This window comes from Perissodus microlepis, chromosome 1 (assembly GCF_051167445.1).
Source record: "Perissodus microlepis isolate ML-2025 ecotype Zambia chromosome 1, ASM5116744v1, whole genome shotgun sequence".
Taxonomy (NCBI): Eukaryota; Metazoa; Chordata; class Actinopteri; order Cichliformes; family Cichlidae; genus Perissodus; species Perissodus microlepis.
In genome coordinates this window covers 3,570,286-3,593,815 of record NC_140461.1, presented here as the reverse complement: position 1 = coordinate 3,593,815, position 23,530 = coordinate 3,570,286, and the positions used below count along the sequence as shown (strand labels likewise).

Below are 23,530 nucleotides of genomic sequence, written 5' to 3'. Positions count from 1 at the left end.
CCAACCAAGCTGCAACTTTTAGGAATAAAAAAACAACACAAAATAAAATCTGCCAAAAAACTGCAGTTCCTAGAAATGGCCACTGGAGGCAATGTTTTACATTCCCAACTCTACAGCAGAAAAACATGTCTACAGCCCTGTTTGATAAATCCGGTCGTTAAGTCTGACGTCACTAGCCGTGTCTGGGCCTAAACTCCGCTGCAGGTCCATATATCAAACGATCACTATGGCATTACTGAGAGTTGAAAAACTGTCTAAAGTCTTTCATCTTTAATAAAATGATCAGCGTTCTGCGCTACCAGGTGTAACAATTGAGTTTAACATCCAGGCATCCATGAAAACGGAATTTATGACATTTAACGGAGTTAGAAGTTAGCAGGAAGTTAGCTCGCTAGCTTCTATGTAAATACAATATAGCATGTCCTGACTGTGGGGGTTTGGAAACAAATTAAAATGTACAGCTCTGTTATCACTTCCAACATTAATGAAGACAGAAAACTAAACAGCAGTGACGTTTTTAGGGTTACTGAAGTTTGGCTAGCTGGTATATAATGATGTGCTACGTGACCGCTAGCGACACAGCTATGTTAGCATAATATAAACAAGCTAACTTTTTTTCCACTCGATAAAAGTTAACGTGAGTGTTCTCGGTGGTTAGGACCAAACTTCAGCCAGGAGAACAACTGAGATAATCCATCCACAATACAAGGTTAGTCATTCATATACTGCTGCATGGGCTGGGCTGTAGTTACATCCTAAGGTTTTAAAACCTGAGCTTAAATAAATGATTAGCGGTAATAAAAGCAGAGGGAGGTCAACAGTGATCACTGACTGTTTTAGGAGCTTTTTGAGATTAAATAGAAGAAAATACAAAACATTAAACATGTTAACAACATAAAAGCCATATTAAACGCAGACTACTTTAGGCCCGGAAGTAGGATTCGTCACGTCATCACTTAACGACCGGATAGTGTCAGTCTATACAGCTAGCTTACTTCTTCGTAACATCTCTGTGGGGTCTTTTTTTAATGAATAATCCCTTTAAAGTTTAAAGTTATACAGCATTTTGGGTGGGACCACTTCAACTAGCACAGAAATGCTAACAGAGGTGACCGTGAAAGCTAGCTGTCTGCTAAACTTCATGTCAGCTAATTGAGGTCACTAAACCCACCCTCTCAATCCTGTTCGAGCTGTTGGTGCCTTTTGGAGCTTTTAAAATAACATTATTTTGAATAATAAGACTTTCTGTTGCACATCAAGAGTCTTTGAGTTATTGTGAAAAATTATTTTCTTTGGCTCAGGAGTCCAATCTAGTCGATGCGCTATAACGTTAAGGTGTTTATACAGAGGACATTTATTTGAACATGCAAGGAATTCTTAATCTGTCCTGTAATTATTTGTTGTGCTGAGCCAGATGTGTGACTCACCTTGTCATACAGAGAGTCTCCGGACATCGACAGGTCTTTGAGTTGGGTGTTGAAATGTCGAATCTGATTCTCGTTAGCCACCACTCTCCACTCCAGAGACTTCTTGGTTGAATTGTCTCTTTCTCCTCCCGTTCCCGGTAATCCTCCCCCGGTACCTCCCCAGCGTCCTCCTCCCCCTGTACTTCCTCCTCCTCCTCCTCCGGCTCCCCACGTCCCACCTCCATCCCCTCTGTTACCCCCCTCTTTTCCTTCTCCTGTTGATCCACCCCCTCCTGCTCCCCAACTTCCACCTCCATATCCCCCGTCACCTCTCCCTCTTCCTTCTCCTCCTCCTCCTTGTTCAGACGCTACACAGCCACACTTCTCCAGCCTCCAGCTCATTTGGGAGGTGGTGTTTTCTAGTTTCGACAGCCGCTTGTCATGATCACTTATGCTGTCCTTGACCTGCTCCACGTCCAGCTCCACGTCTGTGATCCTGTCGGCCTGGTCATCAAACCGCTCCAGAAACACGGACCTCAGCTCGTCCAGTTCTCTGTGGAAGTAGTCTTTCACGTCGTTCTCCAGGTATGAGCAGCTCTCTTCGGTTTTCTGCATAGTGCTGTTGACCCGTCGCTCCAGATCCTTCAGTCGGTTGTTCAGGCGTTCCTCTGTTATCATGGCATCCCTACCATGCCCGCCAGTTTCACCGCCAACAGGTAACCCTTGTCCTCTGGACCCAGTGTTTTCGCTGCTACTGGTGCCACCTTGTCCGCTGAGCTCCCTGTCCAGGCGGTTCTGCAGAATATCAAAGTTCTCAGAGGCCGTGCTGATCTTGCGTTCAGCATCAGTTACGCGATCTTGGAGGTCACTGATGATGTCGCAACATCCCTGCGAACGCACTACGTCCCGCCGCAGCCCGTCCAGGCTCTGCCGATACTGGACGTCCATGGCGTTCATCTGCTTCTCCAGAGCTCGAATCCTGTCACGGTCCTGCTGCTGCTGTTTGCGCAGGTCCTCCACGCCGGCCTGAAAACAACCAGCAGTGAATTTAATCTTACTGAAAAACACCGGCTAGAAAGATTTTGGAATATCGGCTTATTAAAGTTGCCTGATACCTGGCAGGAGGAGCAGGACAGCGACACTCTCCTCTCCAGCTCGCTCAGGATCTCCTCCTTCAGTGAGTTCAGCCGTCCTTCACTTAACGATCCTCCAGACACACCTCCCTCCAACTCATTACCTTTCCCGTTCACCAGGTGGTTGTTGATGCTGACCAGGGTTTTATCGTGAGCCTGTTGAAGGTGATACAGTTTCTGATTAAAACACCAGCACAAACACAAACAGCATAAAACATCTTTTCCTGTTTTAGCTTCTTTACTCAGTCCACATAACCTCCCAGTAAAGCTGAAAACCAGCTCACCTGTGTGCGGTTGTCCAGCTGGTCCAGTTTGGTCTGAATGCTGTGAATCGTCTCTTTAATCTCGGGCTGAGCGGCATCCGCAGGGTTTCTCCCTCCTGAGCTTCCTCCACCAAGTCCATTCCTGCCGCCCTCCTCCTGTAAGCGCTCATTCATGGTGCTCATGGTGGACTGAAGGTCCTGGAGATTTTTTGTAAGACTGCGGATCTTCTCCTCCAGCTGTCTCATCTTCTCGTTGTCTGCTCGTTAAGGAAAGAAATGAAGCAGCGGTTACAGAAACTCTTAATGAAATAAAAGAGTTTCTCTTTTATTTCCATTTTTATCATTCTTTAGAATAGACAGAATCCTGTCACAGCACCAAGAGACACTTTCAGTCATAGTTTTTATTTCACACATTAAACAAACAGCTGCTAAGAATTTCCAGCAGTAGCTTCCTGACAGCGGTCACCACTGTCACACACAACCAGCTGCTTCTTTTACACAAATGCAAGCTTTGGTTGCTTTCACACTTCTCACTTCTCTTGGAAAAAGATGCTTCTGTATGAAGATATCATATCATAAGTCTTTTACTGACTAATTAGATGATGGTGTTTCACTGGCAAAGCTAGTGCCCCTGTTTGAAAAACAAAGGAGACGTGTGGTCAGCACTATGCTACTGAGAACCGAGTTCCATTTTCTCCTTTTTGCGAGCAGCTTTTAGCCGTTTGGTTGAATAGTGATTGATTTACAAAGTGAACTGGCTCTCACCAGAAGAAGTGAGCAAAGGCTGCAGATTAGTTTTGATCGACTAATATCGGATGCTACTGTTTGCTGCAGTTTGCTGATGATTACTGAGATGACAGCAAAGAGAGAAAATAAAGAACGATTCAGTGCACGATTGAGTTCCTGCTTCAGCTCTGGTTTTTATTGAGTCCATCTGGGTCTGGTGTCGAATGTTAAGCCGTGTTAGATCCTAAGAACAGGGAGAATCTCACTGGGAATTCTCATAAAAGGAATCACCGCCGGTTTTTAAAGTGTCTACATTCAGTCCCATCTCATGGTGCAGCAGATGGACTGAGGATGTGCATCTTTGTCTTCATGCACTCCAGCCACAGCTTTTCTTTAAACTGCCGAACTTCATGTTCTCACATGAATAAAAAAACAAAATGAAAATCCACTTACCCGCGTTTCCTCCAGACTGTCCAGATCCAGAACTGCCTCCCCCATAACTATGCCCTCCTCCACCTTGTCCACTGGTCGTCCCCCCTCCCTGTCCGGGCTGAGGTCTGGTGGTGGATATCTGAGTCCCTCCTCCACCAACTGGACCAATGTTGCAGTCTGCTCCACTGTAACCATGGCAACACTTCCAGTCCATCTCTGTCACCATTTTGTAGGCGACTTTGTAGCGCGGCCTCATGTAGGTCCGATAACTGCAGAGAACCAGGATGAGCACAAACTGATGACTCTGATTCACACACTATGTGTGTGTGTGTGTGTGTGTGTGAGTGTGCGTGAGTGTGAGTGTGTGTGAGGGTGTGTACTCACACCACCACCCGGCTGCACTGTCCACTCCCCCAGCTGCAGGGATGATAATCAGGCTTCACGTAGGTTTCAACTCCATCCTCAACCACACAACTCACCGTCTTTGTGACCACAAACGCACACCAGTTCCTGTTAGACGCACAAATATAACAGTAGAATCACAAAATGAGACAATCCCAACAATCAGGACAGAATACAAAACTCAGGAGTGAGAAGACAAAAGTCAGTGACATGCAGTAGTGGATGTAACATGAGTAGAGATGGAGAAAAGCTCAGTGAATCATGATAAGTCCCTCAGCAGCCTGAGCCTATAGCAGGATAAGGGAGGGTTCAGTATCACCCGATCCAGCCCCGACTATAAGCTTTATCAAAAAGATCTTAAAGCAGAGATGTCTGTCTCCTGAACCCAAACTGGGAGCTGGTCCCACAGGAGAGGAGCCTGATCTCCGTTTTACTTCTGGAAACTCTAGAAACCAAAACTAAGCTATAAATATAAATACCGTTATCATAAAATAAAATAAAGGGAAACGTTCCTAAATGTCATGGTTTAGAGAACTCAAGTCAGACATAGAACAAAAGGTGAGCCTTTAATTCAGACTGAACAGAAAGCAACAAAGTCCAAAATTTGAAACCATCAAAAATCCCCAAACCAACAACAGCAGATATGCTGACGAGCAGAAGAAAGGACTGTGTAAAAGCAGAGGGTTGATTCGGCGACTGGAGACCGGAGGCACAGCTCAACACAGAAAAATCAGACAGAGCAAGGAAGTAAAACCAACACAGGAAACAGACGATAACTAACCTTTAAAGTTAAACTGGGATCCAAAAGTCACACACTATACATGGAAATGAGAAGATTCACATAAAACATGAAAACAGAGACAAGAGAACGCTGGAGGACAAAGACACAGAAAGATAAGACAACGAGAGAGGAACAGATAGGGAAGACTGAAGACACAAACCAGAAGCTGGTAGCCAAAACGCCACAGAAACTCAAATAACACAACAAGAACTAAAGCTCAAAATTATTAGAATGATAATGAAACAAAACAGGAATAGCAAACTCTATAAGACTATAATTAAAAACTACAATTTCATGCTGGAGGGTTTGTGAATCCAAACAGAAACCAAAACCACCGCGACAGTAATGTGACGATCAGATAATCAGTTTTTGGCTTCTTTAAGTTAAACTTAAAATGTTAGTTTGAGTAATAGGTGAATATTTTCTTGACCAAGTTCTTTCAGCTAACAAACTCAAATATCTCTTAATAATATTTCTATATATTTCTGCAATATTTCTTACAGATAGTGTTGGATAAGATGCTGGTGATGATCAGATAAATTAAGTGATGATATTTGATGTTTAAATTGTGTGCATTCCCCCAAAAGCATAAAAGTATTTTCATATATTTTATATCCAAGCATATGATAAAAGAATAGTTTCTCTTGAAGCTGTGTACACTTGCCACTCACATACACACACACACACACACACACACACACACACACTGGTTTATATCAAGCAGGTCTCTGTAACCTCACGTCTTTACAAGTGTGTCTTTAAAACTGAGACATGTTTCAGGGGGCAGAGTGGGTTGCCCACTAATCACAGGGTTGGCAGTTTAAACCCAATCTAGTCCAACCACATGCATGGCAGCTCCGCCACCATGACTATGGGAGCAAATGGGTGAAAGAGAAAAACCTTGAAAAACTGTTAACTTCACACTGATGGCGTATGTAAATGGACAACATTTAAAAAGTGCAAACATAATGAACCATAAAAGGAAAACTTTCCAATTACTTTCCTGTGGTAACTTCATTCATACTTCAAATATACCCAAGCCCTGTGACCTCTTACTGTTTGAGCTACAGAGGAGTTTTTGATGTATTATGTTGCCTTATTCGACTATACTTTGATGTTAATGTTCTCATTGCACCGCTGAGGGTGGATTACTCTTTATGTTTCTGAAGGAACCTTTTTTAAAGTTTTTTTTCACTTGGTCAGCTGCAGCATAGAGGCTTAACCACAAACATCTGTTTAAGGTCGAGCGAGGTCAGCACTGAGCATGTGCAGATGTTTCTTGATGGTTGTGGTGCAGCACGGTAGCAGACTATTCTAAAACAAACTATCTTTAAACCTGCACACTGAGTAACCTGTGAAGCGTCTCGTTTTTTCCTGCACGGCTGACTTCCCACCGTTTAAGGACTTTTATTTTGAAAATACAGCTTTCTCCCATAAATCCATTTATTTTGAAGGCTACGGTTGACTCTGCGGTCTGCATTCTTGGCCATCTCGGCTGATTGAAAACATGTGAAGCGAAGCTGAAAAACCATCAAATGAAAATGTGAGTGCTGCCGCTCAAACACCTGCAGACCCTCTGAAGAATATAAACACGCCGGATCGCTTTCTGTCTGTTTCTGTTCCCATGCGGGTTATAAGTCAAACATCCTGCCCGGCATCTGACAGCTTCAGTCATCGAATCCAGTGACACGCTCATTGTTCACATGGCATTGTGGGTAAAATCTCATGACAAGTTAAGCGCATGGTGCTGATGTCATTAGCGTGTGGTGGCGATGAGTTTCCATTCGTCTCGTTCATGTCGGATCAGCAGCAGAAAGACTCTCTGTGTTGTGTGTTTGCGTGTAATTAGGTTGAATTGTTGTCTCTGGAATCCAGAACGATGAGCAGAAACAATCATCTCATGGACCATAATCATGCTGTTTTACTGCTGAGGTTGCATTCTTTGAAATATTTGGAGGACATAAAGAGGGGGGTCAATATACACCAAATATTTAAAGGTAACACAAAGTGCTTTAAATGCAAAGCAAGCAGGTCTGTATGTCAGTGAAATGAGATGTAGTCATAATCATAATGAGATATCCAAATGTAAAGAGGGATAAACAGAATACAATGTGTAATTTAAATATTCTATCATTCATTCAGTGTAACTACGAGAAAGAAATGACCTCCACCTTCACAATACGAGGTGCAATGAAAGAGCCGAATGACTCCACCCGTGAGAGCAGAAACCTAAACAGATCCTTTGAGGTCGCCTCTTTGAGCACCTCCTTTGTGCTGCTGTTTTTGGATTGCTCACTTGCACATACTTGCAGCTTTGTGGTTTTGCTACGGACCCAAACTTGCACAGTTTTGGTTTTGCTTTGATTTCTCTTTTGATGACAGTTGTCGAAAAGCCCCACAATGTGGTTCTGGGCTTCTTTGTTATTCTTGCCTTGAGATTTGGACACAGATGGTGACAGTGTCATCGCAGCAAGACTTTCCACTGTATTGTTTTTAATAAGCACCAGTGTGGAAGTCTGTATCTCCATCGCATTTCTGAGCTAAAAAGCTATCCTGGAGCTGAGTGTAGGTAAAATCAGGCATTTTTCTCTGACGCTATCTCACATTACAGGTTAAACATATCAATCCATTTCAATAAATCCTATCTAGTTCCTTCAACTTATCTCTCCTTTGTGGAATAATATTGCAAAGACCTCCAAATTTTCAAACAGTGAAGTTGAAGGTGTTCAACTTCAACTCCATCCAACAAATTATTCAAATGCGATGCTTCTCCCACTGAAAATGCTACGTCCAGATGAACAGAATCAACCTTTGGGAGTACAAAGAGATTCATTCATTTTAACCAGATCTCCAATACCACCTCCACTTTAGGCCTGCCACCTGTCCAGTTTCCTATTTTGTCTTTTGAGGCCAAACGGCACACCATATTGAAATATGCCAGGTGTTGGTGAGGAAAAAACTATTTTGTGCTGTGAAATTTTGTTACCTTTGGACTTTTTCATAGACACAACTAAAGAAACAGGCTGTGACAGGCTGCTAGCTGTTTGTTGTCAGTTCGTCACTTGAGTTAGAAGCCTTTTTTATGAGTTAAGTGGCTTAACTAACAAACAAACAAAACAAAAAGTTCACTGAAAATGGTAACGTACAAGGACCGGACTGTAAATGAGCGAAAAGGCAGCCAGTGCCCAAAGAAAAACTTTGAAAGGCGCCAGGAAAGGCAGGAAAGGAATTGCTAAAGAAACTAAATATAAAGGACTTTCGCACAGTACTGTCTGAAACCTGCTGAGGGGAAGCTAACTCATATCAGCTCAGCTATTATGTTACAGCAGTGCAAACTGTGTCGCTCTGCCCAATGAATTTACATGTCTTCAGTTGGTGATTGTGTATAAATGCATATTCATGCTTGACCTTAATCTGATGCTAAGTCTTCAAGTCTTCACTCCTGGAATTGCAGCTACTAGAAGATAAGATTTTAAGCACTGATTAGGTTGTTTATCAGAGAGACTATTTAATCAGTTAAATTAATGTCAGTTATTCTGACAAAAATCTTGTTGAGCAGGATGTGAGACAGTATCAGACCTCTGTGACAACAATGTGAAGCTTTGAAAGTTTCAATGTATGCAGTCTAGTGCCTTTCTTATGCTAGAAAGCGGAGCGCTGATTGAAGTCGACGGCATCCGGTTGATTCATGTTGTATGTGAGCGTGCACAGAGCTGGACAGTTAACAGATAGCGCTATCACAGATGGTGGTTATCTGAGTGCCGTTTTAGGATTTGTTGAGCCAGCCAAGTTTAGCTATGTCAAACTTTCCTTAAGAACCAGTCTCAACACACAAAAGCACCAAACTTACAGACAAGTTCTCGGTAGATGAACATATTGCTAAAACAAAAAAACGTGGAAGCTCTCTGAACCCTGGCCAGCAAAAATGGGCTGTTATGTAATTCTAAAAATATGTGTTTATTTTCTTATTTACACTTCTGTATTTGTAGGACATTATTAATTAGTGTATGGGAACACAACAGATGGTGCATGTCTATCTGATTCACTGTTGAAGAATTCTGGCGAGAATAAATAAATAAACCACATCAGTAAGAAAGACAGTCATCTTCTTAAATGTCAAATCTGAGACACTGTTTAACATTGTGGTTTACAATAACAAGATCCTGATGGTGACTATTATTGCAGTGAGATTCTATCAGCAGATATAAGTTCACAGAGGGCATTTAAATAAATGTTACACAGCAGAAGTCTGTATGAATGCGTTTTACTGAAAGTTTGAGTTGCAAACATACTCATATATCAATCTTAAATCGGACGAAAGGGAATTCGAGTCACTTGGGGAATGATAAAACACAGCTTCCCTTGTTTGGACATTTTCAAGTTGAAATTAAAAAACATTGTACATACAGACAAAAACACCAGACAAACTGTTAACCCCCCACCCACAATAAAACAACATGTAATGTTAAAGGCATGAGTGACGCCAGCACACACACCCAACCCAAACTAAATATTTCCTGCACGTCTACAGTCGACTCAGAGATCCGACTGTATTTAAATATTGCAAAGATGAATAAAGCTTCAGATTTCTCACTGCACAGAATATTCCCATCTTTACAAGAAGACGTAAAGCCAAAGAAGAGACAAAGGCTCCTTTCACCAACTGACAGCCAATCAGAGAGCGTCACAGTAACAGTGACCTAAAGTTAAAGCGGGGCTGCTGACATGTTTTCAGTCAGTGTGAGCATGACTCCTGACAGTGAGTTTATACTATCAGCAATGATCAGAATTAAAACAGCATGTGACCTTTGACCTACAGAGGCTGAAAACAGGACAGAAACAGAAACAACATCTTCTAAAAACACAACGGGCCTGACTTGGCTGATTTATGGTTACATTGAAAATGAATAAATATAAGAAAAATATAAGATAAGCAGGAAACATGAGCCTCACATCCATTCCTCTGATCAGTTAATAGCTCCATCCATCCATCCATCCATCCATCCATTTTCTTAATCACTTTTCAGTGTTGGAGGGCTGGAGTCTATCCCACTGGGTAAAAGGTGGGATATTGCAGGGCTAAATGGTAGCATGATCCATCCATCCATCCATACATATATACATACATTCATCCATCCATCCATCCATCCCTCCATCCATCCATCCATCCATCCATACATATATACATACATTCATTCATCTATCCATCCATCCATCCATCCTTCCATCCATCCATCCATACATACATACATAGATACATTCATCCATCCATCCATCCATCCACCCTTCCCTCCATCCATACATACATGCATACATTCATCCATCCATCCTTCCCTCCCTCCCTCCATCCATCCATTCATCCAATCTCATCCATCCATCCATACATACATATATACATACATTCATCCATCCATCCATCCATACATACATACATACATACATCCTTCCCTCCATCCATCCATCCATTCATCCATCCATCCATCCATACATACGTACATCCATCCATCCATCCATCCATACGTACATCCATCCATACATCCTTCCCTCCCTCCATCCATACATACATTCATTCATCCATCCATCCATCCTTCCCTCCATCCATCCATCCATACATACATACATATATACATACATTCATCCATCCATCCATTCATCCATCCATCCATCCATACATACGTACATCCATCCATCCTTCTCTCCCTCCATCCATCCAGTCATCCATCCATCCATCCATACATACATACGTACATCCATCCATACATCCTTCCCTCCCTCCATCCATACATACATTCATACATACATTCATTCATCCATCCATCCATCCATCCTTCCCTCCATCCATCCATCCATCCATACATACATACATACATTCATACATACATACATACATCCTTCCATCCATCCATCCATCCATCCATACATCCTTCCATCCATCCATCCATCCATTTTCTTAATCACTTTATCCAATTCACCGTTGCAGGGGGCTGGAGTCTATCCCACTGGGTAAAAGGTGGTGTACACCCCGGACAGATCGGCAGTGTTAAATGGCAGCACCAACGGAATCTTGTCCGAACATTTCTACAGATAAATTTTCATGTTTTTCATCACGTTTTATCTCCACACTGCTGAAAAAAACAACTGCAGCCTCCACAGCTAACTTTGAACCACAGAGTCCACAGAGAAAAGCAGACACACACACACACACACACACACACACACACAGAATGATGTCACATTCTACGGAAATGAGTAATTCGGGTGTTTTTTCGCTCCGTTTTTCCAGTTTTTTGCTGATGACATCAGAGCTGTTGCTGCCAAAAGGAGGGGGCTGAATGTGTGCGCGTGTCTGTGTGTTGCAATTTGTGCAAATGTTAAAGGCTTTACAGCTGGACCTTTGCCTTATTTTAGCTTTAGCCCAGGGAGTTTTTCTTTAAACTTGTGAAAGACCTCAGCCTTCATTGTCCCAGAGGATGACACAGAATGAGAAAGTGTGGGGAAAGTTTACAGAGGAGTCCCTAGTTTTTCATTGTGAATGTGCAGATTTCCTCTGGAAACTCATATTTGTCCTGCCATGGAAAAACTTGCCAGAATGCCCTAAAAGGGAATTTGGTTACTGCCTATGACAATGGTCAAGATGAGTGGTTACTGCTGGATGTACGCTTCTGACAGGCTCTGTGTGATCACAAATGATTGTGTGTGATCAATTTAAACGTGCAGTCACATGTGTTAATCAACAACAGCAGTATGCTGCCTCTGCCAAGGCTGAAAATCCCCTCCACGCCACACATGAGCTGATTTCTTGGATCCAGATAATATTATTTTAAGAACACCAAGATGATGTCCCTGTTTTTTCTTATTTCAATGTGACATTTATTTATGAAGATATTACACAAAATGACCACTTTTACTAATCCACGCATGACTTTTGAATAATCTGGATAACAAGCAAACAAATTACATCATTGCCTTGTTGAAGGTAATCATAAATCATTATAGCATATGTCCATTTACTATGTGAGAAATCAGGGGCCGTAAATCAGACTGCTTGGTTGAAATAAATACAACAGCCAATCATCAATCAATACCATGGTTCATCTCAACGATCCCCAGTAAGATCTCCATTAAGACTTCAGTTACAGTAATTAGAAATTCAGATGAGACTCGGTGTGATAGACACATGCTCACAATATTAACGGCCATACTGTGGCTCTGATTGGTTCATCGTGAATCTAAGGTGATCCAGACATATTTGCTCCAACTGTTAGGCGAGTCAGCAGAAGGTAAATCCCCGCAGTATGAGGAAGAAGTGGTAGTCGTGGGTTTTAGCACTTCTGGTTAATCTCATCTGATCTGATACCAAGTAAATACAGGCCCAGTACTGCCAATAACAATACTGATACCAATACTTTCAGCTTTTAAAGGCAGCTTATTTAGTGGAGATCAATCTAAGATTAATTGTAATCAACTTGTAAATTCTGAACTGACTTTAATGACCACAATGAGTTAATACAATAAAACAAACTTTTCAGCTTTTGTGTATTTTGAAACAGGGTTTTATTTTAAAGCTGGCAGGTAAATGTGCCCGTGTTTAAAGCACTGGGTCACCTGTTGTTAAATGTGCTGTAGGCTTTTAAACAAAGAAAGAAAATTTTAAAAAGCCAAGAATGTGACACTCAACTCTATCAGTCAACACTTTTATTTTTAACAGTGCATGTTTGAGGTATATTTTTTCATCTTAAAAAAAAAAAGTAACACAATTCGGCGGGCTACATGCATAGAAACAAAGCATTGAACCTATCACGCTAGCATCGATATCAATACCTGCGTTGGGTTCGATACTTTCGATATTTGGATAGATCCACCCATCGATTTAGTTCTAGTATCTTATCACATTATCAGTGCATTCATAGAATGAATCATGAACAGTATGGCTGTTAGTTTATAAATGACTTTTTAATGACCTATTGTGGTTAAAGGGTGTACATATGTCTTTAAATCATAGCACTCTTTTCAAAAATAGTAGAAGGATTTAATACAGTGCAAAAGTGGGGTTATGGAAGTGTGGTTAGTTGCTGTTAATTACCACGAAGAGCTAAACTACCAAGGATAAGGACGGATTATGGCTTAGTGCACATATAAATTAGAGTGCAGCTGAAACATTCCTGTCAGGGCTGGATATTACAACCACATTTCAGAAATAGTTGGGACGCTGAGCACAATTTCCAACAGCTTTTCACGGGCTGCAAAAGTTGTGCGGCGCTAAAAACAAATATGTGCTAGAACATCTCAAAGTTAATAAGGTCAACTAGTAACATGACTGTGCATACAAAAGAGCATCTCAGAGAGGCTGAATCTGTCAGAAACAAAGACGGGAAGGATTTTAACAGATCAGCAACTGAGCAACAGCTGTGAATGTTTGGGGGATCGCGGTATTGGTGACGCTCACATGTGTGAAGGCCCTGTTTATGCTGAACAATATATAGCATGAAGAGCAACATGGTTCAGAGAAGGGCTTTCTTATTTCAGCAAGAGGATGGAAAACTATATTCCACAAGTTTTCCAACAGCATGGTTTTGTAATAAAAGAATCTGGGTGCTAAATTGGCCCTCCTGCAGTCCAGACCCGTCACCCATTGAAAACAGATGGAGCATTATAAAATGAAAAGTACGACAAAGGAGGTCCTGTTGAACAACTGAAATCCCAGCAAGAATGGGAAAACATCTGGCTTCTAAAACAGCAGTTGGCCTCTCAGCTCCCAAAAGCATGCAGTGTTGTTTTTTTTTAGAGAAGAGATGATGCAACACGCCGTTAAACGTGCTTCTGTCACAGCTTCTTTGGAAAAGTGTTGCATTAAATATACAAATGAGCATGCATCATTCAAAAACACAACAACACTACACATGCTGTCTTTGTGCGACATATGGTTACCAAACACATACTTCCATTGGGTAAAAAAGCTTCTTATTACTTTAATTTCTTGTGATTTTTGACTGTTTGCTTGGAATTTAACTGAACTTAGGACTGAAGCGCAGACGGGATTTTTCTTAAGCTTCAAGCTTTTGGAAAAAGCCGATAACAACAGTCCCAGAAAGTAACAAAAAATCCAACCAAGCAGACAGCCACGGAGCACAGGAAGCTGATGGAGGACTAGAGAAGATAAAGAGATGATCCGACTAAGGGAGATACAAGGCTGTCAAACACAGGTGACACAGCAAACAATCACAAAGAAGAGGAAAGGAAAGCAGGAAGTAAAACAAAAAAAGACACATGAGGAAAACTGATTCTCAGAGCAATACAAACAGTGAGAAAGGCTGAAGAACAACTGAGCGTGATGACGGAGACTCGGAAACACAGAACACACAAGAAGAAAACACAACAAAGACAACGAGAAACTGACAGAAACCGCACAATACAGAACCCTGCAGTGGTTTCATATGCCGCTCATGTTTATTCGTGACCACATCACTACACTCCCACACCTTCAGTGGTAAAAATCTGAATAAACATCTGTTTCTGTCATTTAAGTATTTAATAAATAAACAGTGACTGTGCGGCTTCTAATGAGAGCACTGATCTCAGCACTGAGAGAAAACCTGAAACACTTTATAGTCGCTGATCAGTTTAGTTTACTACCACAAAAACCCACTGATGTTCCATTCATGTGCTCATTTTATCCTCAACTGAAACACACTTGATTTATGAGCTCCACATGCTGACTCGCTGATCACATCTCTGGTACTGATTAATGAAGATTGAGTTATCAGCACTGATAATAGATTACAGCAGTCAGGATTACAGTAATCTGGCAGTCAGAGCTGATGTCACTAGGATGGTTTTTATGAAGCACAACGCTAAACACAAAGTCTTCAGTGTACAGAGTTTAGCTTGAATCTCTCAGCTCGAATCTTGCGGACAGGATGTCCGGACGTCTGTCTCCGAGCTGCTCAGATCAGTCTCAGCTGTTTCCCCTCTTTTTTAAATTTTTTTAGATTCCCAATGCTCCGTGACACTGCTCGCTTTCTGGCTTTTCGGCGTCTATAAATCTGCTGAGTGAAACAAACAGAGATGTATGAATCTACACATCTCTGCAAAGATGCACGCATAAGTAAAAACGTAAAAGTAAAACTTGGTATAAAGAAGGATGGGGAGGGGACCGAGGGGAAACTGGAGCTGATGTCGTGTTATCTCTGCATCTGCAGGTCAGTGAATGCTGCTCGTGTCAGGACAGACGCCACCTCTGACCTTTTTATTCCTGCCTCAGAGTGGGTTGGTTTAATTTCTGCCCCCGTGCGTCTCAGCTCTACAGGCCGGACAGAAAAAAGCTGATTTATCAGCTTTACAAACTCCACAGGAGAGATTCAGAGTTTGCGCTTCACGTTGGTATTTTTTTAGCAGCCGACATCAAACTGAGGGTTTAACTGCCTGTTTCGCTGGGCGGAATGCTTTTTACTGTGCTCTATTGTGTGTTTATTGCACTTTTATGTGGTGTATTGTGTGTTTAGTTTTATAGTGTTTCAGCTTACAGGATTGACCCCAGTAAAAAGTTCACCAAATCGGAGCTTCATACTCAACACTACTTTCACCTCGCTGAGCGGATCCTGTGATTCCCGTGGAAGAAAATGACTTTAAGAAGAAGAGGAAGAAGCTAACACGTGAGCTTTCAGGCAGCCGTGACATCTGAGTCAGGATCGCTCCAGATGGAAACTTATTTATCCTTTTTCCATTAGTCCTGGAGACACTTGTGTGAGCTGCTAACACTCACGGCCAATGAAACCATGCTGACAGTTAAATAAACAGTTCACCTGGAAGACGAAAAACATTTGAAAACAGGAATCCTGCAGCTCGAGGCAGATTAGATTTAAGACCTCTTTAACACCCCTCAGAATTAAATTTAAGACCAGCTCTCCCGCAAGTAAGATTTAGGAATGAGAAAGTGACATCATCCCACAGATATGTTTGTTTTTCTACGATTTCGTCGAAGCTCTTAGCATCCACAATAAGCTGATGGGCTTAAATATTAAAAAACATGGTTTTATATCAAAAAACAAACTATAAATGGTGTTGCTTCTCCCATTGTGATCTGTGTCATTAATGCAAGGCACTTTCTGATAATTATAGTTATTACAAATCATTTAGTGATTTTAATTTCACTGATAAAAAAAATACTCATAGAATTCAACTGTTCCCACATCTTCAAATGTTGATTTAAGACATTTTGGAAAAAATGAAGCCGTCTTTTTATAGATGAATGAATTCACTCAGCTTTATGACTATTTAAGAATCCACGGGAAACATGCCCAGCTGCTCAGTTCATAACTAAAGTGAAAAGGATTGAGCAGAAAGACTTCTTCACCCTTCTCCTGCTTCATTAGTTGTTTTTCCATCTAAAATTTTCTCCCTCAAGAAGTTTTTTTTTCAGGGAGCTGAAAGTTTCCTTCAGAGTATTGTTTGTCTGCATTTCCACTCCACTGAAGACAAAAGATCTGGCAGAATGAGTCCAGTGACGTAGCGAGAGCTGCTTTTAAACACCAGGCTTTATAAGAACGTAGTTAGCAGGCTACATGTCAGCTGTCTCTCTTTGTTGTTGTGCGACTGCTTTGGTTACAAAAGCTAGCAGTGTGGCACCTTTTAAAAATATAATACAGCTTTAAAACAATAAAACATCTGATTTCCTTTTTTAAGCCCACTCAGCCACAAATGTTTGCCTCGATCTCTCTTCCACTTTCCTTGCTTAGTAACACTATCCCCACCAATGACAAAATATTTCAGCAATTATTGTTTCACATCAAGCGCCAGTGTTAAAAATCAATCTTTCTACTCACTCTTTTGATCGATATTTATGTATATAAACAACACTCTGATGTGGAAAGTGTTACATGTGACATTTGTTGTGCTCACACTCTCCAACTTTAACTGATGAGCATCAAGATCCAACCCAAGAACCCACAACAAGTGGGTACGCCTTCCTCCACTGACCCTAAAATGAGTGGGGAAGTTACCATCATACAAAATAATACACATGAAAACCAGTCAAGGGCCCCAGTGTCACACCTGCAGGTTATTTTCCACTAAAATTCATGCAAATGCCGTTGTGGATGTGGTTTGAGGTTCCAAGAGCTCCTGTGAAGGGGTGCAGTGGTATAAAAAAAACTCTTCTCCACACTAGAAGAGATTCACATTGAACAAACACTATTGAAAGTCAATGGCATGTCACAAACTGTTCTCAACTTCCAGGTGATTGAAGCCTCTGCCAATGAGAGTACAGGGCACCGCTGACTGACATCAGCTGCTGATGGACATAAAACCTGTCCGAGTCTGGAATGTCTATCAGCCATCACCTTTGTGTTGCTTTCAGTGTGAACGCAGCTCAAAGAAGCTCAGTTTAAAGTCCTGCCACACTTAAACCCAACATCATCTTCACACACACTGACCACGAAGAGCCTCACACACACTCAGGGCACATACTCTGAACTATTTAAAGCACAGCTGTCAGCATGCATGTGCGTGAAGTGACAGTCAGCAACTCTGAGAGGATGTGCCAGTTAAACCTCTCTGCCGGGAAGGTCACGAAAGGCCCGGCTGTATAAACCACACATAAAGTGTTATTTATAAAGGAAGAATGTGCAGTGCAAGTTCAGCCTGATATGGTGAAATCGAAATGAAAATGAGGCGAGACAGAATTTCGCCTAAAAAGTTTATTAATAGCTTTTATTTATGTGTTCTGTGCAGCTGTGTTTAATGGCCATGTGTAAGGATGGATGCTCTGGTGCTCTTTTGTCCCTTGTTTACCGTCCTTTCCTTGGAATTTACAGAGACGGTGTCCTCAGTTACTTCTTCCTTCAGTAGTTATTTTGTTCCCTTCGGTATTCCATACCTGATGCCGCCAAATAAAACACTTCCTTTTATCACTTTTTCGACAAGTGTGACAGTTTCTAATTATTGTGTTTTTGATTGACATGTCTGATAACATGCGGTACAAACATCCATCCATGAATGGAGATGAGAGTGGAAATGAAGCACAGTGACTGAGATCATCACAGAAGCACTATGACAACAATGTGTGTTAATGGCTTTTAAAGAAAAGTGTTTCCAGCCTTTGGGGCTGAAAAATGAAGGCAAAGTGACAAACACTGCAGTTCCTCTAATGACCACTTGACTCCTAAAGCGAGTCGACCCATTGCCTTGGATTTAAAAAACAGACTTTACAACAGAAATAAACAGCATACAAAAAACATCTTTAGGCTGTAAAGCCATTTTCCCTGTTTGTGATAACTGTTTGGGTTTTTTTTTTTTAACAAGATGACACATTTGAACCATGTTAATGCTTAAAGTTGACATTATTATAACCCTGGAAGCTTTGAGTGTCAGGTGGATAGAGAGAAAGCAGGCCAGTGCTTCACCTCAGCTACTCAGAGCCAGTGAAAAAACTTTGTGACTGTTTTTGAAGACTTTTGGAGCATTTAAAATCCAATAATAAGACAGCCAATCACAGAAGATTGTGCTCCACCTCAAGAGAGTGAACTTCTAATATTTTTATGCTCTGTAGACTTAATTACCTGTATCTGTGCGATGTAGTTGCACCCATACTGTCTTTACGTATGCAGCTTGCTAGCTTTAGCTGATAACTCCACTCCACCCTAAATGTGGTCACTTCTGTGTCCAAAACACCAACACGACGATCGTAAACCAGTGGGTGATGTCAGTTTGTTTGCACATCTCTGCCTTTGTGGATACACAGTGTTAGTAATGATAACGCTATAGAGTTGCATGTCAGTTTATATTCAAGTTAAACACTTTTTTCCTGTGAAAACAGAAAACGGATGAAGGTGGACAGAAATCCAGAAACTGCTTTGAGCTTGTTTGTCATCTGAAGGAGTGACTGTAATGAAAGGACGGCAGGAAGAGACAGAATGAAGCTGTTATTAAACGTCTGTGCAAATTAAATGTTTTAAGTCCAAACATCTCAGATGTCTAAACCAAACATTTCACAGAGACGTGTCATAAACAGAAAATTAAGTTATCAGCTTACACTAAACTTCAGGTGCTCATTGACCTGAAATATCAAAAACAGGCTTAAATTCACCTTTAATTTCAGCTGTTACTATAGAAACAATGTAAAAAGAGGTGCATGATGTCATGGGATCCTCTGACATCAGCAGAGGGGCTCACTCTTAAATATCAGACCTGCAGAACTGAACCAGGAATCAAACTAGCAACCTGTAAGCACTTCCTGTCGGAGTAAAACACACACACATAAAACTCCTCTGTGGTGAGGTCATAACACCTTGACGTCACCACCTTATCCTTTCTTCATTTCCAACCTCATCATCATCACCATCACCATCCTTTCCGCGCACGTGTCATCTTACCTGTGCCTGCTGGCAGCGCGGGCTCCGTGCGCGTGTCCATTGGTGTACAGGTTGTAGGACTGTCGCAGCGGGAACGCGCCTTTGGCGTGTCCGCAGGTCCAAAGCACGAGCAGCAACAGTAGCGGGAGCGCGGCCATCCCTCCGATCAATACGCGATCAATACAGAGTATCGATACTTTATCGGAGTCTAATCAGCTTCCTCAGCTGGAAGGGAAGACTCCCATCTCCATGGAAACGCCACAAAAAAAGTTTCCTCAGAAGTCCGTCAGTCCCACCGACCCATGGTCCGGACCCAATCAGACCTGAAGACCTGAAGCCGAGTCCAGTCCCCCCTGACCCGCTGCGGGTCCCGCTGCTCCCAGCCTTTAATCCGCCTTTAATGCCACTTTAATCCGGCTCGGCGCGGTCCCGGCTGGCCCATCAGAACTTTACTTGAGAAACAAAGAGAAGAAAACGTTGCGACAGCCTGAACCGAGACCAGCTGCTCCTCCTCTTCATCACACCGCCCCACCGAACTGTCTCCGCCCCTGCCGGAGGAGAAACCAGACCCGCACCCACACCTGAACCAGGACTGGGATCAGTGATGAAAACGTGAAACCGCACGGAGCCTCAGAGAGGCTTTAAAGGACCAGACTGCGCTTTTTAAACTTCTCTGCCCCGTTTTTCCTTTCTTTGCATGTGTGTGTGTGTGAGAGAGAGAGAGACTGTGTGTGTGTGTGTGTTTTAAGCACTCTCTCACACACACACACGTATAAAGTTAATGTAAATCAGCTGAATCTGATTCTTTCTTTCCGGATTTTGTTGTCAGTTTAATGAGTTATTATTCCGAACACTTGTTTGCTTGTTTGAATGTTATTTTGATCTGCAGTGGATCCTTTGAAGCTCTTAAAGAACATCTAAGAGTTTAATCTCAGCTGACAGTCAAGTCACTGCAGTTTGTCTCAGCTGGTTTCGGATTAGTGAGACTTCCCGAAGGCTTCACAGTCACTACAGAATGTAAAAAGTCTGTTTTTACTTGGTAAATGTAAAGTGCAGTTAGCTGGTAATGAGGCGACTTGTGGATGTGGGGCCACTTTTTGAGGTGTGGTTCACTGGCTGATGCTTTATTCTGACAGGTTTTTGGTCACATTTCAGTGGATAAGGTAAGCGATTCCTAAGTTTCTGCAGGGGAGCCTGCAGAGTAATCACAGCTGTTCTTCACATCTGTAAAGTTCAACAATCCAAAGTGTCTGAATACTTCTTATTTTAGGATTAAGTTCATGTTTTCTCATTCAGGTTTATTTATTTTAGGAGCAAATTAGTGTTCCGAGTAAATGTTTGATTTTCTGGACTGGATACCGAGCCTTACGATGGTCCTCGTGCACACCTGCATATGTGTCTGTGATTCATTCATTTATGTGATGAGGCAGAGGAACAGAAACGTGTTTTAAAATTTTAAAAAGTTGCATCCTGTAACGTGACACTGAAGACGTTAATGAGCGTTTGATGACACTCGGAGCAGAAAACATCCTGCAGACTTCCTGAGGTTAAAGGATGTTTTACATCTGCTCTCCTCAAAATAGACAAACATGCCACTAACTTTCACTACGCGATGACCCTTTATATCAGTGTTGTTTGGACCATTGTTGTACTGTTTTTACACACATCCTGCCCTTCAGTAGACCCCAGTGTGGTCATCTAATGTCTTATAATTTTGTCATTTATCATAGGGTTTGTTTGTTTTTTTAAAATTTTAGTTGAGTTTAGTTTCCTTTGTTTGCAGAATGGCTTTACTCCTTACACTTGTTGTTTACACATGTTTCGTTTCTGTAGGAGTTTTTCTCTTTTTCTTCTTATTTTTATTATATGGGGGTATTTTTCAGGGAAAGGGGTTTCGGAAGTGGTATTACAACACAGTCACAGCAGTTTGCGCAGGCAGCTGACTCACAGTCATGTCGACATTCAGAGTAAACATGTGTACTACAGCTGTCTCATGCTGGTTCTGTTGACAAATGAACATGGACTAAACCAAAAACCATTTCCTTTTTTTAAACATTATTTTTTATTAGAGTTTAGTTGGTTTGCAAGAACACTATATGAATTTACATTACAATGCACCAGCTACACATGGGCCCGTCCTTCAAGCGTACTTCAGTTGTCCGTGTTCGTAACCAAGTATAATCCAGACTTGAGTGTTGCGTCTGTGAAACCAAGTCATCGCTTGTTTATGTGTCGCGTGCCAGCTGTGACATCACTTCGTCAACATTTGTCCTGGTCCTTGAGATGGACCAACCTCGCTGCTGCGCTGGTACATGTGTAGAAGATGTCAAAACAGGAAGCAAAGCTATCTCACAGCTTTTTTTTCCAGAAAGTCTTTTGAAACTTTTGCAGCATCTCTGTATAATCTGACAAACTCCGAGCTTCCTGTAGAAATGTTTATATAAATAACAGCAAAGCAAAGATGATCATACAGCAGTTATGAAGGTGACAAGGGTCAGCATATATACCAGGTGTTACACTGCACTCTCCTTGCTAATGGTTTATGATTAACAAGTTATTAGATGAACACATCTTCTCTTAGCATCCTTTCTGGCTCCAACAATGAACATAATTTACAAAATAAACTTCCTGTTTCATTCCAGACGACCTGAAACTAGTGATCGAGCTCATGAGCTCATGAGAACAAAGTTTGCACGGGTAAAGCAGCAGAGACAACAAAGAAAAGTCTCTACAAAAGCAACTTTATTTCAAACAGGAGCTTGACGTCTGTGACCTGCCAGATCCCCACTGAGCTTATTTTACATGAAGTGAGCTGAAAATCATTTTCCTCAGTTCATCTAAAATAAATCTCCCCAAATAGAGTGACTGTACGCTGACATCAAGTTTGGTTAAGACACACAGGCTAAGAACAAGACTGCGTTTATTCAAGTATAACCACCATTAGTTTCATTTTTTTTTTCCATAGCCACAGAGTTTTGAATTTCTTAAACAATCACGAAAAGCTTGAATCTTACAGCATGTTAAGTCAACACTGATGCATGGCCTTGTCAACATTTTGGTTTTGCTGGGTATTTAAGAGTTGGGCAGAACAATGTAAAAACAAAGTAAGATACTGAGCTCTGCCGAGATCCTTTTCTGTTTCTTTTTTCCTCATTCAGCCTGCTCAGATCTACTCTTCATCAGCGACGAGAAACTGAGGGCACCCACATTCTCAAAGTAACGACTGCTCCCTCACACAGCAGCCACACCCAAAATTATAACCTGCTTAACTGTCTGTATTATTCTAAATGAGGCCCTCATTGGCTAAGTAAGCATCACGCTGTACTAAAAATGACATAAAACTATTGTTTGAATCGATTAACTCATTAGGGAAATGTTTACTACAGGCACAGGGGGGTGGGAGCTGTAGGTTGTTTTTCTCATAGACATACATATACAGCCTACGGTCGTTTTTTTGCAATGAGAGAAGTTGCCCCCTGCTGGCCATTAAAAAGAATGCACGTTTGAGGCACTTTGCAGTTTTTATCTTTAGTCCACAGTCTGAGGTCATGCAGTAAATATTAAAGACACAAAGACATAACATCACCACACTGACATCTTTAGAGACTCACGTAAAGTGTCAAAAACAATGATCATCAAACAGAAACGATAACAACAGACGCAGCAGACCTGTTCTTTCTGCAGGAGCCTACAGTACCCATGATGCACCAGCGATAGTCGGCTGTTAGACTGGGGTGTGTGCTGGTAGTAGCTAATGTAGCCCGAAGCAGAGTTTGCAAGCTCACTGCTTTCTAATCTCACACTGAGTTTTCAGATCAGACAGCAAATTCACACGTCTCCGTCTGACTGTAAAACCAGCGGCAGCACTGACCAACGCTGGCTCAAGACAGGAATACTGACGGTAAGCATACGGAAAAATATCTGTTTAGCTGAACGCCGACGAGCCACCACCTGCCCAAACTGTGATACAGACTGTTTTCCCTAATAGGAACAACAGAGTGAGAGAGCTAAAACAGGACTCTACAATGGAAAACACTTT

The 23,530-nt window shown here is 41.8% G+C and overlaps 1 protein-coding gene across 1 annotated transcript in view; it reads right to left on the bottom strand.

Moving 5' to 3' along the window:
• emilin1b (elastin microfibril interfacer 1b) overlaps positions 1–20,096 on the bottom strand; it is a 28,881-nt gene extending 8,785 nt beyond the window's left edge. The window contains exons 1-6 of the mRNA XM_084927194.1: positions 19,513–20,096; positions 4,345–4,470; positions 3,982–4,229; positions 2,824–3,059; positions 2,522–2,695; positions 1,428–2,432 (exon numbers count right to left, since the gene is read on the bottom strand). Coding sequence (XP_084783320.1) covers positions 1,428–2,432; positions 2,522–2,695; positions 2,824–3,059; positions 3,982–4,229; positions 4,345–4,470; positions 19,513–19,649 — 1,926 coding nt within the window. The 5' untranslated portion in view covers positions 19,650–20,096. The remainder of the gene's footprint in view (positions 1–1,427; positions 2,433–2,521; positions 2,696–2,823; positions 3,060–3,981; positions 4,230–4,344; positions 4,471–19,512) is intronic.
• Between the last annotated feature and the right edge of the window lie 3,434 nt (positions 20,097–23,530).